The sequence below is a fragment of the Empidonax traillii genome, unplaced genomic scaffold (genome assembly GCF_003031625.1).
Source record: "Empidonax traillii isolate 1590-97213 ecotype Southwest subspecies unplaced genomic scaffold, ASM303162v1 scaffold38:size1800464, whole genome shotgun sequence".
NCBI classification, from domain to species: Eukaryota; Metazoa; Chordata; class Aves; order Passeriformes; family Tyrannidae; genus Empidonax; species Empidonax traillii.
This window is the reverse complement of record NW_020955231.1, coordinates 1,654,659-1,669,663: the sequence shown is the minus strand read 5'-3', so window position 1 is coordinate 1,669,663 and position 15,005 is coordinate 1,654,659. Positions and strand designations below refer to the sequence as shown.

Sequence of the window (15,005 nt, the reverse complement as noted above, 5' to 3'; positions counted from 1 at the left end):
GAAGGGAATTTAGTAGGAAGGGGAGTACTGCTGTGCAGGTTTTATCTTCATGTATAAATTGGAATCTGATCTAGGATCACCTAGACAAGATGTTCATATTTCCCAAGAGCAAAGAGCTGCTGTTGCCCCAAGAATGAGGAAAGTGAGGTTAGTTGTACAACTGCTGTTAATGCTCTCCTCCTGAAAGACACTTTTCTGAAGCTCCAGAATTGCAGTCAGTATCAGCAGCAATAAAAACCTGAGACTGCAGCCTTTCCCTATGTGACTCATACGTGTCAGTCATATACTTGATTGCACACAGTGAAGGTAAACTTGATTGCACACAGTGAAGGTAAACTTACTGTTTTGTAAGCCCTTTCAAAAAAAAAAGGTTTGATCATAAACTTGACAAAGGCTCATTCCAGTGACTTTGTGTGTGTCTCAGTCTCCACTGAAACCCTGGTAGCTGTTCATTTTGTAATACAGGAGTCTAAAAATAAATGAGTCAACATGGAATGTGAGAACTTGTTTGCCACAGACATTCTTTCATGAGATAACATATTAAAAAAATGCATTCTTCTCTGAAAAGAAATGCTACCATCTAGTAGAGAACCATTATCCAAGCAGATCAGTACCTCTAGCAAGACTGTACTTTAAAAGATAAAATAATAATCTACAGGATTGACTTCTTTGAGTGCCACATGTTAATTTAACATCAGGAAAGTGTTAAATTTGTGATCAAAGCATGGCAGTCTGGCCACTGAAACTACCCAAGTTGCCCCACTGCCATGATGGTCAATAAAGAAAAACCGAGGGGAATTATACGTCCTCGTCAAAGTATTTTTTTTCAATTATGTGAAAACTATAGTGTAAGCAGAGAATTTTGCAAGTTTTTCTCTTTGAAAAGCATGTCATTTTAGAACACAGGACTGAATCTTAACTTTGCTAACTAGTTTATCTCCAGTCTCACATTTTGTCACTACCATCTGCAGCTTGGAAAAAACCAACACATGTTTATGCTTATTTTAGGAAAGTGACTGTAGATTTTCTAGTTTGTAAAATTGCACTTGGTTGGTTGGTATACTAGAATTCAATGTCACGTTTTCATTTGGAATTTGAAGTGAGGTCTCAGGATGTAGTGCGTGGATGTTTTATCTGGAAAAAAAGCTGACCTAAATGATTGTTTCCACAGAGCTCATCTTATCACACTATCATTCTGCCTATGTAATAGTTTGATACGTAATTCTTAAAATAAGATTATTTAAATGATCTAAGTGAAGAAAAATTTAACCTTCCCACCCTTCCCTAAATCACAGAACCACAGAATATGCTAAGTTGGAAGGCACCCATAAGGATCATTGAGCCCAAACCTTAGCCCTGCACAGGACCATCCCCAATAGCCACACCGTGTGCATGAGAGTGTGATTTAAAACATCTTTGCTGCTACAGAAATCCTTAATAGAGCTACCACTTGCATAACCCTTTCTGGGTCTGCCTCTAAATTTCAGCTTTCATGTATATGGACAATGGAACACCCGTCCTCTCTGTAGCAGCAGTGATTACTGAAGGTGAAAAACAATACAAATCTTATTTGCTAAGGATTCACAAACCATCCTCTACTCCCACCATATTTTATGATGTAAAAACATTCAAAATATATTTAATGTAGCAAATAACCAGGGGAATATTTACAAACATTTTCATTTCAGTGATCTGATATTCTACTCTGATTAATCCAGAGAAATGTCATGGCTTTTTCTGCCCAATTTTATGCAAAAATTTGACATAGTTTCTGAGGAGAAAAAGCTGTTTCACAAATTACCCCCATACAGATGGAAACTACAGACATTGTACTTATGCAGCTATTTTCCAAATTATATTCACATGAAGCAGTATGAAGAGGAAATAACAATAACTAGGAAACTGGGAATACTGCTGGTAGTATTCACTTAACCTTATTAAATAGCCATTTATGTCCAAGTGAGGATGGTAGCTAATCTGAAAGAGAGGAAGGAGCCAGTATAAATTTCTTGCCTGCTGTAATTGTCCCAACATCAGATGCTAAGTGCTGCTACAACTGCTTCAATTGTGAAACTTCCTTTTTTTATTTCAGGGAGAGTTCCAGAGACACACAGGTCATGTGACCCTCCACTTAGTGAGTCAAGGACACAAAGTAGCTACAAGCTCTTCATAAACAGGTAATCTCAAGTCATATTTCTACAAGATGAAAGCTGTTTTATAACCGAGTGAAGTGGACAACTAGTGTGGCAATGCCATTATCAGAAAATGCTGGGATGGCCATCTGGGCTGTTTTGATAATAGATACTATTTATGCAGAATAAATACGTTAATAATACATCATATTCTACTATGTAGAATAAATAAATAATGTGCACTTAGCTTAATTTGGTTCTGAGTGGAACAGTCCAAATGCTCTAGTGAAATGAAACTTGGGCCCTGAACAATCCATACAAAAAAGGCACATTCAAGATCTCCAACTTTACTCTTCACCGCTGTGGCCTGCCAGATGCCAAGGGCCTCCCAGAACAGCTGCCCCTGGCTGTCTCCATCAGAATCAGGCAAAGAGCAATAGCCCTCTGTGACTGAAACAACTGGGAAGCAGCTCCACAGAGTCTGTGGAAGGCTGGACTTGATGATCTCTCAGGTCTCTTCTAATCTTAATGATTATATGATTTTATGAAGGGGAAAACCTGTTGAGAAGGTATGAACAGTCATCGCTTTCCCTGTCAAGGCATTCTGGCAGAGTCCTTATTTGTCTGTATTCATAATTTGGATGTGGTCTTGCCTTGCTGTCATATTAGCAGATGTGTTCCTTATGTATTCTGGAGTGCTTCTGGCAGACCACATGATCCATAATTTTCAGTGGCTTTTTACATTTCCATCTAGGTACTTAGATTGATTTTTCTCACTTGTGTCAGCTGTATCCAGCCCTTCAGTACTACTTTACTGAAGAGTTACAGGTAACCCAGGGACACAAGCAGTAAAGACCTCTGCTCTGCCATGAGGATTAGCCTCATTTCAGCCATGGCATGTACAGCAGCCCTGTAGGCACTGACAAAGAAAACTGAGAATTGTTCAGGTGATACTAACTCCTTTTCAAAAGCCAGGGAAACACCACTGCTGCAAAACAAGAGTTTCCTAGACTGGGTCTTAGCACAGTGCAGCTGTAATCATGGCTGTTTACAAATGAAGAGGAGATGTCAGTACTGTTAGCCTCTAGGCACCGCAAAGACCAGAATCCCATAGTTAAGCACCATGTAATCCCTACAGACATCCCATTTAATAGAGTTCTTGACCCAGTTAAACAGGAGTTTCTTCTTTTAACCATGACATGAGTAATTCAGGTCCACAGGAAATCCTCCATTTAGATCAATTCCCAGCTAAATGTATCCCAAGTAAACAGTTTGAAATTCCTGATAAATCAACCATGATAATCTGGGCAATATGAGATACCCCAGTACACCTCTAAAACTACAAGACAGAACTACAAGCGGATTGCAGGATAGTGGCTGCTTTTGTGAAAAAAGAAGTCTCTGTCTACCTGTCTGACTACACACACACATATATTTGTGTGTATACAGACATCTATATATGCATCTTATACCTGGCAATCAGTAACTGGATTTATTTACTGAGTATTTTGGAGCAATTGTCATGCCTCTGATTAATAACTTGCTTATGATCTTGATATCCTTGATCTAAACTCATGATGCCAAGGATAAGTTCCCCTTCTCTGCTGAAAGACGAACTCTCTTCTCCAAATTTCCAGCAAGCTGTTTCCCATAGAACTTCAAGGACTGTGAACCTGACTTTTAGTTGTAAGCACCTGCTTACATTACTGAATTTCTACCAGGGTCACCATCCTATTGCAAGTACCTTAACAGCAATGGAGATGAAATAACTATTTTGGAAATCACCAGTTTCCTGTGCAGAAGGACAATCAATACAAAACTTAGTGATGGCTTTACTAGCTATACAGCTTATTATCATGCTCAGTTCTGTTGGCAGTCTAACTGACATTTACATGTTAAACTTGTAAGTATATGCAGGGCTCTGGGCTACATATAAAGAAGACACAGCTGTGAAATCTGGCATCTCTCACCTCACAGGACTAAAAACTGGAAATGTTTTCCACAGGAAAAGAAAGCCTTCTTAATAAAGAATCTTGGGTTTTGAGCTAATAGTATTTTTATGCTCACAAAAGTCACTTCAGGCAATTTTTAGGCATATTTCTTGGGTAAATGTTGATGACGTTGCAGTGATAGAAACAAAAATACCTAGATATCTTTATAGACAGAGGAATGTAAACTAGGATTGATAGAATAGAATAGAACAGAACAGAATAGTTCAGTTGGAAGAGACCTGCAATGAGCACCTAGTCCAACTGCCCAACCACCTCAGGGCTGACCAAAAGCTAAGCAAGTTATTAAGTCCAAATGCCTTTAAAATGGGCCAATGAGTACTTCTCTAGAAAGCCTGTGCCAACATTTGGCCACCCTCTAAGTAAAGAAATGCTTCTTAATATCATGTCTGAACCCCACAGAATGTAGCTTTGAACCATTCCCATGTTCCCTGACACTGGATACTAGGTGCAAGAGATCAGCAACTACTCAAGTAAATTTGTTAAATTTTTTTTGAAACTCCTTGAAAAGTCTCCTGAAGTAAGTTTGCAATATGCAAAAGAAAAGGATGAAACTTTGGAATAATGAAAAACCTTCCATGTGACTCTGGCGTTTGTTAAAAAATGTAACTAACAAAAATCCACCTCAAGAAAACCTTTCCTGCTGAGCCACATGATCATTCTTTTCTCATTGACAAGAATACATAGCATATTTTAAGTTTATTCTAAGGATACATGTGTCTCCTCAGGCAGAAAACACCATTACTTTATGTGTTGAAACTGTAGTACAAAGACAGATTTCTGATCTGAGATTTCACCCGTATTTCTATTAATTAAATTGAAAATTCCCTCAGTTCCCTAAGACATTAATTTATTCTAATGGATTAGTATTCAGATAATTTAATTACCATTCCTGGAAAATTCTGAATAATGTAACAACAAGTTATAAGGTTTTCTGAAGCTTTTTTCTGGAGAATATAAGAAATGAGAAATTTATTTAATCCCGTAGAATTCCAAGAAGGGTATGGGGCTAAATTCTTTGCCTGTTTGCTTCACCAAACTTATACCAGCTAGATCTGGCTCACCAAATGAAAAAAAAAAAAAACAGCTGTTACCAAATTAAAGCAGAGTTTGGATTTATTTACAGAAGGCATCAGTAATATTATTCCTGTTAAATTATTTTTCTTTTTCTGTAAAGAAACATTTAAGAACTTTTACCTGACATTTTCCTAGACTTCATAATACCCCCTAATATTCCTAGTTAATGTACCTTAAGCTCTTTGTCCTCAAGTCAGTGCTGCTTTGATTGCATGCTATATATATTGCTCACTGTGACATTTCTGTTGAAGGTCGGTCAGTGCTGTAGAAGAAATCCCTGGTGGAACTCAGAAGAACAGCCGACAGAACCTGTTAAGCTTAGGTTCCACCTTTTCCGTGTCTACAAAAGACTACACAGCAGCTGCTTCATCACAGAAATGTTTGTTCCACAGGAAGGAAAAGGTGAATGATGAAAAACATACAGGCTGATTTCAAATATCACTAATGTAAATATCACTAAAGAGAAACCTCTCATCTAATTGTTGTTCAACAGTGACATGCATATGAGTTACTGAATCATCTCTAAATTGACAGACTCCAAATTAGGCATGATCCAGCTGTGGTATCTCAGAACTGACAACACTGAAAGCTCATGTTCATAAAGAGTATGCAAAAGCTGATAATAAAACCCTCTCTGACTATATGTGTGATTTCTGCAAGCATCAAACACCATACAGAATGTTTTTACCAGCCACTTTAACAGGAGCTTCAGAACAGCATAAAAATTTTCAGAGATACTGAACCCAAACGTTTGCTGGTCAACAGTGCTCAAAGGACTTAAAATCTTTGTTACACAAAGCATATGCAAGCGCTGAGTGTGCCAAACCAATAGTTTGCCTAAGTGTCTATTTGTAGTTGCTAATTTGTTGTAGGACTCTGTTAAATGGGAGGGGTAATGTTTCTTTGGCAGCTGGATCACAAAAATCCAGAAATAACTGAATCACAGAAAACTCCACAGTGATTTTTCCTATGGAGCTTTCTATTGTGGAAGAAGGGACAGGTTTTAGGCTGATGAGCCCTTTCACCTCTTCTCAGTTCAGAAGCTCAGGACTGACCAGTGGTAGATATTTGGTCAAGAGCTTCAGTTAGAGAGTTTGGAAAATTATCCTCTTGCATATAAGTTTGGTTTTAAATTTTATTAATATGATTTTTGCTGGGATAATAATTGAGTTCCTCAGTAGGAGTTCAGCAACTGTTATAACAAATCTTTAATGTGATATAAAAGCTCACTGTCTGTAGACAGGACAATACTATTATTATGAAATAAACCCTAATTTTTTTTTCAAAAGGATCTGAATGAGTCAAGTTACTAAGTCACGGACAGTGACTGGAAGGATTCACATTCTTATCACTTGAAGACATTTAGTTATTTCTCTCTGTGTAAGGTATCTAAAAGCGTAGATAAATCTGGTGAAAACCCAATATGCAAAATTACTTGAGGTTGATGTTCAGCAAGAAAAAAAACCATCTTGCCCTGTTAAAGTTTGTTGAAGTTAAAAAAAAAAAAAGTCTACTAATTAGAACTATCAGTCAATTTTTATTATAGGGAAAAAAGCAGCTCTGGTTTTCAGTCTGGTTCCTAGGTAAGCCAGGCTTATGAAATCACAGTGGTGTGTATGTATGTGTTTACATGTCTGTGGCTGTCCTCAGAGTAAATTAGGAATCAAATGGGAAAAGGTCTCAGAATAAAGTAAGTTTCCATAGGTGTCATGAAAATAGATGCCTTGCAAAGGAAATTAATCTTGGTTAAGTGCCTTTATAGAAGAAAAGGCTTCAGCATGAATTTACCCCTACTTAGACTGCAGAGAATCCACACAGGAGAGACCTCAGAGAGAAGTCTTCAGTCAGCATTTGTACATTATTAGACACTGAAGTCAATTAGCTCCATCATATAGATAACAGAAATGGGTTTCATTGATTCTTGTTCATTACATTATGGAGACAATCTACTAAATTTCTAAATTTCCTCCTTGCAGTTTTCAGGTCCAGAATTTGTTATTTTGTCTAGTGAACCACCAGTTACCGTGCAGCTGCCTGGATCAATTGTGGTAAGTAAGTAGATCAAGAATTTAGGGCTAATCTAGCTACCTTTTAGTTGGGGCTTTTTGTAAGTTGCATCTGAATCCCAACCCAGTATTCTCGCCATGTCCTCCTCTCACAACGAAGTACCTGCAGAGGTATTGAGACTTGAAAGGAAGTGATTTAATTCTCACTGCTATTTAGTTATTTCTGCTGGTTTAAAACCAGCTTAATTTATCCTTCTCAGCTAAGAATGCTCACTTTAGTCCAAGACTTTTGAGACAAAGATCATACAACAAATATGCAATGTAACATCTAGTGCCGATGTATGGGACTTCTCCAGCTTGCAGCCACATCCTTTACCTTTCATTAAGATAAGGTAAAAAGCTAACAGCATACAGAAATAAAAATGAGGGCAAAGGGAATTTGGAATTACCCCCAAATCTAGAATAACCCTGGTGACTACAGAGTCTGGGTATGGTCAGTTGTTTTGTTGGGATTCTCTGGGTGTTTTTTAAAATTATAAATGTTTGTGATATTAATTTATGAGAAGGCAGGGAATAGCATAGTGTTGTGACCATTTCCATGGTAGAGATATGAGAGATAGGAGATTAAGAGGCCTCAGTAATAAAATGCTGTGGAACCTGAATTGCTTGTACTTGGCACTCATTCTTCATTCTTTGTTGCATATTCTTAGACTAAAAAAGGGAAATCCTATTTGTCCCAAAGGGATCTCAATGTGATTCTACTCAATGGGCAGTGCCTTGAGGTGCAATGTGACATCAAGACCAAGGCAAGAGATGTTTTCAACACTGTGGTGGCATATGCAAACTTGGTGGAACATTTCTACTTTGGCTTGGCTTACCTGAAAGGTAATGAGACACAGCTAAGTACAGTAACAGTCTCTCCCTCAGTGCCTCTGTAGTCACTTCATTAATGAATTCCATTACAATTCTTTTAAGATCCTCAGATGAAAGCAGATAAAAAGTTTAGGCAAAAGTAAGGTACATTGGTTTAAACTGTTCTGCACTGAAGTAAAGCATATCTATCCCAGAACTGTGCATATTATTAGATGATATTCCCAGTCAGGAAAGGCTGTGTCACAGCCTTGACCTGGAATAATACTGAGCTCCAGTAGAAATTCCAGGAAGGATTGAACTGAGGAAAGCTGACTGTCTTTGTTCCTAGATAGGAGTACAGGTTCAGCTATGTCATCTACAAGACCCACCTCTCCCTAGTCCATTTCTGGTGGCAAGCATGGCTGAGACACTAGGAAGAAGCATACCTTGTGTCTAGGGAATGAGGGTTACAATGGGGTGCAGAACCTGAGTGGTGAGCAGAATGCAAGCTCCCTCAATTCTAAGTGATTCCATAGATACCACACTAATCCTGCATCTAACATTGTAATCCTAAATTGCATGCTGTTATCCTAAATTCTCCATCAAAGAACAGTAAGTTATGACACAAAGAAGTAAATCTCACTGACCTTCACAATCCATTTTATATTTCATTACTGGTGATGCACTATATGAAGACAGCAGAACTTTGAACTGCTGAAGTATATCCAGATTTATTACAGAACCCAACATTCTCATTTCAGGTAAAGAATTCTTCTTTTTGGATGAAGAGACTAAACTCTACAAAGTGGCCCCAGATGGCTGGAATGACCAACACAAGAAGAAAACCTCCATCATTAATTTTACACTCTTTCTAAGGATAAAATTCTTTGTTAACCACTTTAATGTTATCCAGTAAGTGCACAGTTCTGTGGGCTGCAGGAAAAACAGGAGCTTTTAGGGATACCATTCAAAGCTCCTCCTGTGTTCCTAAACCCTTTTGTATTCCAGACACGGCTTGACAAGGCATCAATTTTACCTGCAGCTTCGGAAAGATATTTTGGAAGAACGATTATATTGCAATGACGAGACTGCCCTGAAACTCGGCGCTTTGGCTTTACAGGCAGAGCTTGGCAATTATGCTTCTGAGGTGTGGATAAATAATACAATATTTCACAGAAGTCTCTCTCAACAACTTTTGCAGCTTTTGTTTGTCACATAGCATTTAAAGAAGAAATTTGAATAGCACAGAATTTCATTTAAGTCCTTCAGTTAAATCCTCCAGATTTAATTAAAAAAATTACAAAATATTCCCAATTAAGGAGCAGTAGTGAGACGGGTGAATTTTGCAGGAAATATGGCAGAATGATGAGAGATTTTTATCCTTCATAATTGAGAACCCCAGAAAATCTGTGGAAAATTTCCAACATAGGCACAGTGTGGATGTGCAGAGGGACTTAGAGAGTAGTAGGCATGGAAGAGAAAGACAAATGAACACTCCAGAATTCACAGCTATTTTATGTCTAGGCTCAGATCCACAAGCCACGAAGACAGGAAGGTCATGTATGGTGTATCTGAACTAGCTGTCCTAGTTTTGAAGTGTGTAGAAAATACCCATTTATGTTCTCTTCCATATCCTAAGTTATATAAATTAGTGTAGCTCTACTAATTGAACTCTGAGTGGTCTGATCCATCTGGTTGGATCCATCACGGCCACGGTCCCCCACTGTAGGTTGTACTGATGTAGCCGTAGCTGTCCAATGCAGCTCCAAGTGCAGAACATACTGTAGGACACACCCTTGTCCCCTCTGCACGAAGAACTGGTATGTGCTTAGAGCACCTGGCTGAGCACAGACACAAGAGGCACAGGCTGTCAGGACACTACACTGCTGTTCTCCACCTTCCTCTAGGAAAAGGCAACAGAGTGATTTCTGCATATGGACCACCCTGAAAATGAAATGCAAAGAATAAGAAAAGTCAAGTAAGAACAAAAGGTTCTTGTTTCTCTGGTTGTTTTTTTGTTTGTTTGTTTTGTTTCCCCACAGATGCATGGAAAGAACTATTTTCGTGTTGAAGATTATGTTCCAGCAAGTCGAATAGAGAAAATGACCCTGGCATATGTACAGCGAGAGCTCGCTAAATTGCATCGCATGAATCGTTCCCTATTTGAGGATGAAGCTGAACTAGAATTTTTAAAGGTAACTTGCCATACCCAAACATTATTTATTTATTTTGAGGTAGAAAGCCCCTCTCTATTTAGCCTTTTCTATTATTTCCTTCTTGCCTGCTACAGCACATTTTAGTTACAGTGAACAAATTTAAATAGTAAAAAAACCTCTGAATTTCATTCTACTGTAGATACTTTCTCTGAGAGTTTATATAAAGCGTTAAAGCACATCTCAGTGTATTTTCAGCGTCCTAAGGCTTGATGCAAATTTTTGGCATGTTACCAACATGTCTGGGTTCCAGGTGATTATAAAACATGGGAGTAAGCCCTTTTTTGGACTTCTGAAATTACAGCAGCTGTAATTTCTAAACAGGTAGTGATTGTTTGTTTAAAATTATCTGTGAACCCTGAAAGTGAGGAAGGAGTTCTCTGAAGTATTTTCTCGCATGACTATTTCTCTAGGGCTCTGAAGTGTCATGATGATGTGGGATTTAATTTTCTTCCTGCTAATTTCTCCTTTCCCTAAACTTCTCTGCTTTCCATCAAATGAAAATGTCCTAGATTAAACAAGTGATAAATATCAGGACCCATATTGCTGCAGTGCCACATGCTTCTATTTATAGCATCATTTTAGTTCAGTTGCTATTTAATTATATTTGCTCCCCATCTAACACTGTCAGTGGAACTGAAGAAATAGATTGAAGCTTAGTCTTAATGACAGTTCCATCATGTGTGGCAAATCCAATGATGAAAAGTAGCTTTGTTGGTAGCTGTTTCAATGAATAAGTCTGTAGAAGGAGCCAAGACATCACACAAAGTGAGAAAGATAGCCCCCATGGCAAGAACATGTAAATTCCAAATATGAAAGGGATTAAAAATTAAACCCCAGATTCAGCTAGTGATTATAGATGCCCCAGTTTTCAGGACCTGAACATTTGTGCTATGGATACTTTTTGAAAAGCATATCTTCTTAAAGTGTTTTATTTTGGTCACTGAAAATTTCTATTCATGGTTGAAAAGTCATTTGGGGGTTCCACAACAGCTTCTCAGAATGAAAAAAAAAGTATTAGCATAAACTCATGTTGATCTGCAGATCACAAAAAAAGGACAGTAAGCCATCCTTGTATTCTATAGTTCTGTAAAAGATCACATTTTAGCATTTTTGTGGCCAAGTACAGGAGGTAGAAAGACAAGCATCAACACAAGAGCCTCTGTATGAGTTCCTCAGAGTATTCTCTGCACAGTTTGAGGGCTGGAGCAGAAGCTGGCTCCTCAGTCCCTTGAAGTAAAATCCTACTTAATGTTTTGTCCAGCAATGAGCACTGTGGAAGAAAGAAGTGACACTGAAGATCTGTCTGGCACTGAAGGGAATTTTAGGGCAGTGAAATTCCCTCCAAAGTCACCACTATATTTAGGTGAGATACTTTGAGGTACAATTTAGTCAAACCGGTAACTTAAGAGGTTGGTGATGAAAATATATAATGTCTTATTTTCCAAGATGATAGCCATGAAGGAATGGGCATACATGCCTGAGTGAGTTGCAAGCTAGGAGCTGTAGTGTCACTGCAGTTAAGATTTCCAGTTGATCATCACTGTTGTAGAAAGGAAACCCCACAAGCCCATAATAATGTCAGAGTAGCCCTGGCAACAAAGTATTAATAGTTTTATTAAGATCATCATATTTGGTATACCTCATGGTTTCTGGGTTTGTTCAAGGAAACAGAAAAGAAAATGGAAATAAACAAGGTTTCACAGTAGTTAGCTGCACTAATCCTGCGTGGGTTTCTATTCAGAAATGCACACAAGTGCCAGGTAGCAGTAATGCTGAGTACCTCAGTGCCACTGTAATGTTTAGATGATTGTGCAGGAAGCTACATAACAACCCTACATCTTCAAATGAAGTATGTGGGAAAGTGTTATTTCAATTTTACACAAGGAAAATTAATGTATGTGGTGACTCTATGACATCCCAAAGGAAGGTGATGACTCTGTGAGGCAGTAGGTATGAAAATTTGGTGTTTTCAAAGGATCCTTGACAGAGTGAAAGAATACTCAATAAAGACATTCAAAAGCATTTCCTCTCCCATCTACCCATCTTTTGTTCCCCTGAATCTTTTCCAGTAATGCATGGTAAAAGTCCTTTTTCTCTACAAGGTGACTCAGCAACTTCCCGAATATGGAGTGCTATTCTATCGCGTGTCCCAAGAGAAGAAAGGAGCAGAAGGGGACATAATCCTGGGAATCTGTGCCAAAGGCATCATTGTCTATGAGATCAAAAATCACACGAGAATTGCCAGTTTACGATTCCAGTGGCGTGAAACAGAGAGAATTTCAGCTCATGTGAGTTGGAACTAACTGAATCTCTTCTCTGCTTGACAACTTTACTCCCCTTCTTCCTGTCACTTTGTATTAAGAGACAGAATTAGACTCATTCCATACAGGCAAGTACTTTTTGCAAATAGTTTCAAATCAAAGCTGGATGTGGATGTGGATATGAAGATACCCGATTCTTCATGAGGTGTAGTTCTAGAGGTTTTTTTGCCAAAGCTGGAGTTAAATTACTATAAAACTGAATAATCTGGTGTTGACTATTACAGAGAGACTATGTTGAATCTCTCTATGGCATATTGCATATTCATTTCTCTATTGTCTTTACCACTCTCTCTTCTTTCTTCTGTTTTCTTACCTACACCAGTAATAGGATCATGTCTCCTGCTTTCAGATCTCATTATTCCTATCCACATCTCTTAATATATTAACAAACTGGTATTGGTGACAAGATTGTGACCCTTTCTAAGTGGGATTTTGACATTAGAGGTATATCCATCTACTGTCATATGGTCTAGGTGTCAAACTGCATCACACGTTTCTCAACTTGTTTGCTCTCAAAATGGTCCTGCTGCCCCTTGAAGATATGTTCATTTTCATATTAAATTTGTTTAATAATTTTAACATCTGTAGGGCCAAATTTTGCAGTTCTAGCAACCTGCTCTCAACGCATTCAGTGTCCAAAGGCTTGTCACATAAAAGATACTTTGATACCTCGCTAACTATTGAATTTACAACAGGCATTTACTGCACCCAGAAGGCATGTAGTCAGGCATAAATGCAACTGGACAAAACAAAATTATATAAATGAACTTTCAGTAACTCAGTGTAGTGACTGATATATGAAGCAAACTGTGCTTTGTTTTTCCCTTCAGAGAAAAAAATTTATGATTGAAAGCAGCTTCAGTGGCAAGAAACACACCTTCGTTACTGATACAGCGAAGACATGTAAATATCTACTGGACCTCTGTTCTGCCCAGCACAAATTCAATGCACAGATGAATTCTAGGCAACTTCGGCAAACTTCATCAGGTGAGGTATAAATACGCTTTCGCTACTGGGCCCATAGGACAGGGTTAGGTTTTAGGAAAGGTGCATTCACAAAGCTGAGAATTAGAGCCTGCCACATCAGTTTCAGTCTGCTGAAGTTAGAAAATAATGTCTCCTACTACACTGGAAGTTAGAGGAGTGTAACTGTAACTTGGCATGTGCATGTGAATGGGTACGTGTAGCAGCTGAAGAGGGGTTCTCTGATGATTACAACTATGTAGCTAAACTCAGATTTAAAAAAAAAAAAAAAAAAAAAAAAAGGAATGGTTTCACTTCCCTTCAGGAGACCTGCTTAGAATTATACCCCAAATGTAACCTGAAAAATGTTCCACCCAAATTAGAACTATAGTAGCGCCCAGATATGCTGGAGCTGAATTTAGTTATCTTAGCATAAGACAGGGATTCAACCCTACAGTTCAGTCCCACAACAAAACCACTAAACCAAAGGCACATGAGTAATACCCTCTCAACTACGTAGCTGCTAGCAGCTCTTATCTTAGATTTTGCCATGTCTGTGGAAGATATGACTAATACCTCCTTAAGACTTCAGATTTTCCATAGTTTCTAAGACAAGGGTCTGCTCAACCCAGGGCAGTTGCATAGCACTTTCCACCCACAATTCTCAGCATGTTCTGTAAAGATGGGCGAGGATTGTTATGGGGAAACTGAGGCACATAAGAAATAACAGTCTAAGCTGACCGCTGTCATGACTCTTGAAGCAACAGGAGTTTTCACTAGCTCATCATTTCACTTCCTTGAACAGAACAATAATCATTTACAACCCCTGAGTGCTTGAACCAGTGAGTTCTAGCACGAGAGTCAAGTGTCATGCCTTATCTGCTGGCATACTTCTTTCTGTAGTAAAACTGTAAACAAATTATACCATGGGATAGAACAGGATGATTGAAATATTGTCTCCTTCCTACTAAAACCATTTAATGAAAGGTGAAATTCCACCAGCACAGATTTTTTCCCATGGAAAAAAATGCTAGGATAGCATTTAGGTTCAAAATACCTTTTGTTGCTGGACGCCTGTAGCTTCAAACCTAATTTAGTGGGACTGTGCTTTTTAGCATACAAATGAGTGCTAATAGTGAATCCTAAAGTTTCCTGTGTCACATTTGTTTGTAGTAATATATCCTACTAAAAATTATTACATAATTAACATATATAACATATATAACATAAAAAATTATTGAGAACTAAGAAAATTATAACCCAAGTCCTGATTACAAGTACACCAAATCACTAAAACAAGCCAGACTTACACAAAGTATATGACCACAGGTTCCGAGGTTCAGTGTGTGCTTGCTGTCCCAGAAAAAAAGCTTTGTGAAGGCAATGACAGGCAGTAGTTCAAAATGCTGCTTTTGCCAACACAGTGAGG

General features: G+C 38.2%; 1 protein-coding gene across 1 annotated transcript in view; it reads left to right on the top strand.

The window, feature by feature from the left end:
- The window catches only part of FRMPD2 (FERM and PDZ domain containing 2), a 72,101-nt gene that overhangs the window by 17,088 nt on the left and 40,008 nt on the right, over positions 1-15,005 (top strand). Inside the window, exons 8-16 of the mRNA XM_027878130.1 lie at positions 2,093-2,177; positions 5,470-5,620; positions 7,195-7,266; positions 7,935-8,109; positions 8,838-8,988; positions 9,085-9,223; positions 10,119-10,271; positions 12,395-12,580; positions 13,444-13,600. Coding sequence (XP_027733931.1) covers positions 2,093-2,177; positions 5,470-5,620; positions 7,195-7,266; positions 7,935-8,109; positions 8,838-8,988; positions 9,085-9,223; positions 10,119-10,271; positions 12,395-12,580; positions 13,444-13,600 — 1,269 coding nt within the window. The remainder of the gene's footprint in view (positions 1-2,092; positions 2,178-5,469; positions 5,621-7,194; positions 7,267-7,934; positions 8,110-8,837; positions 8,989-9,084; positions 9,224-10,118; positions 10,272-12,394; positions 12,581-13,443; positions 13,601-15,005) is intronic.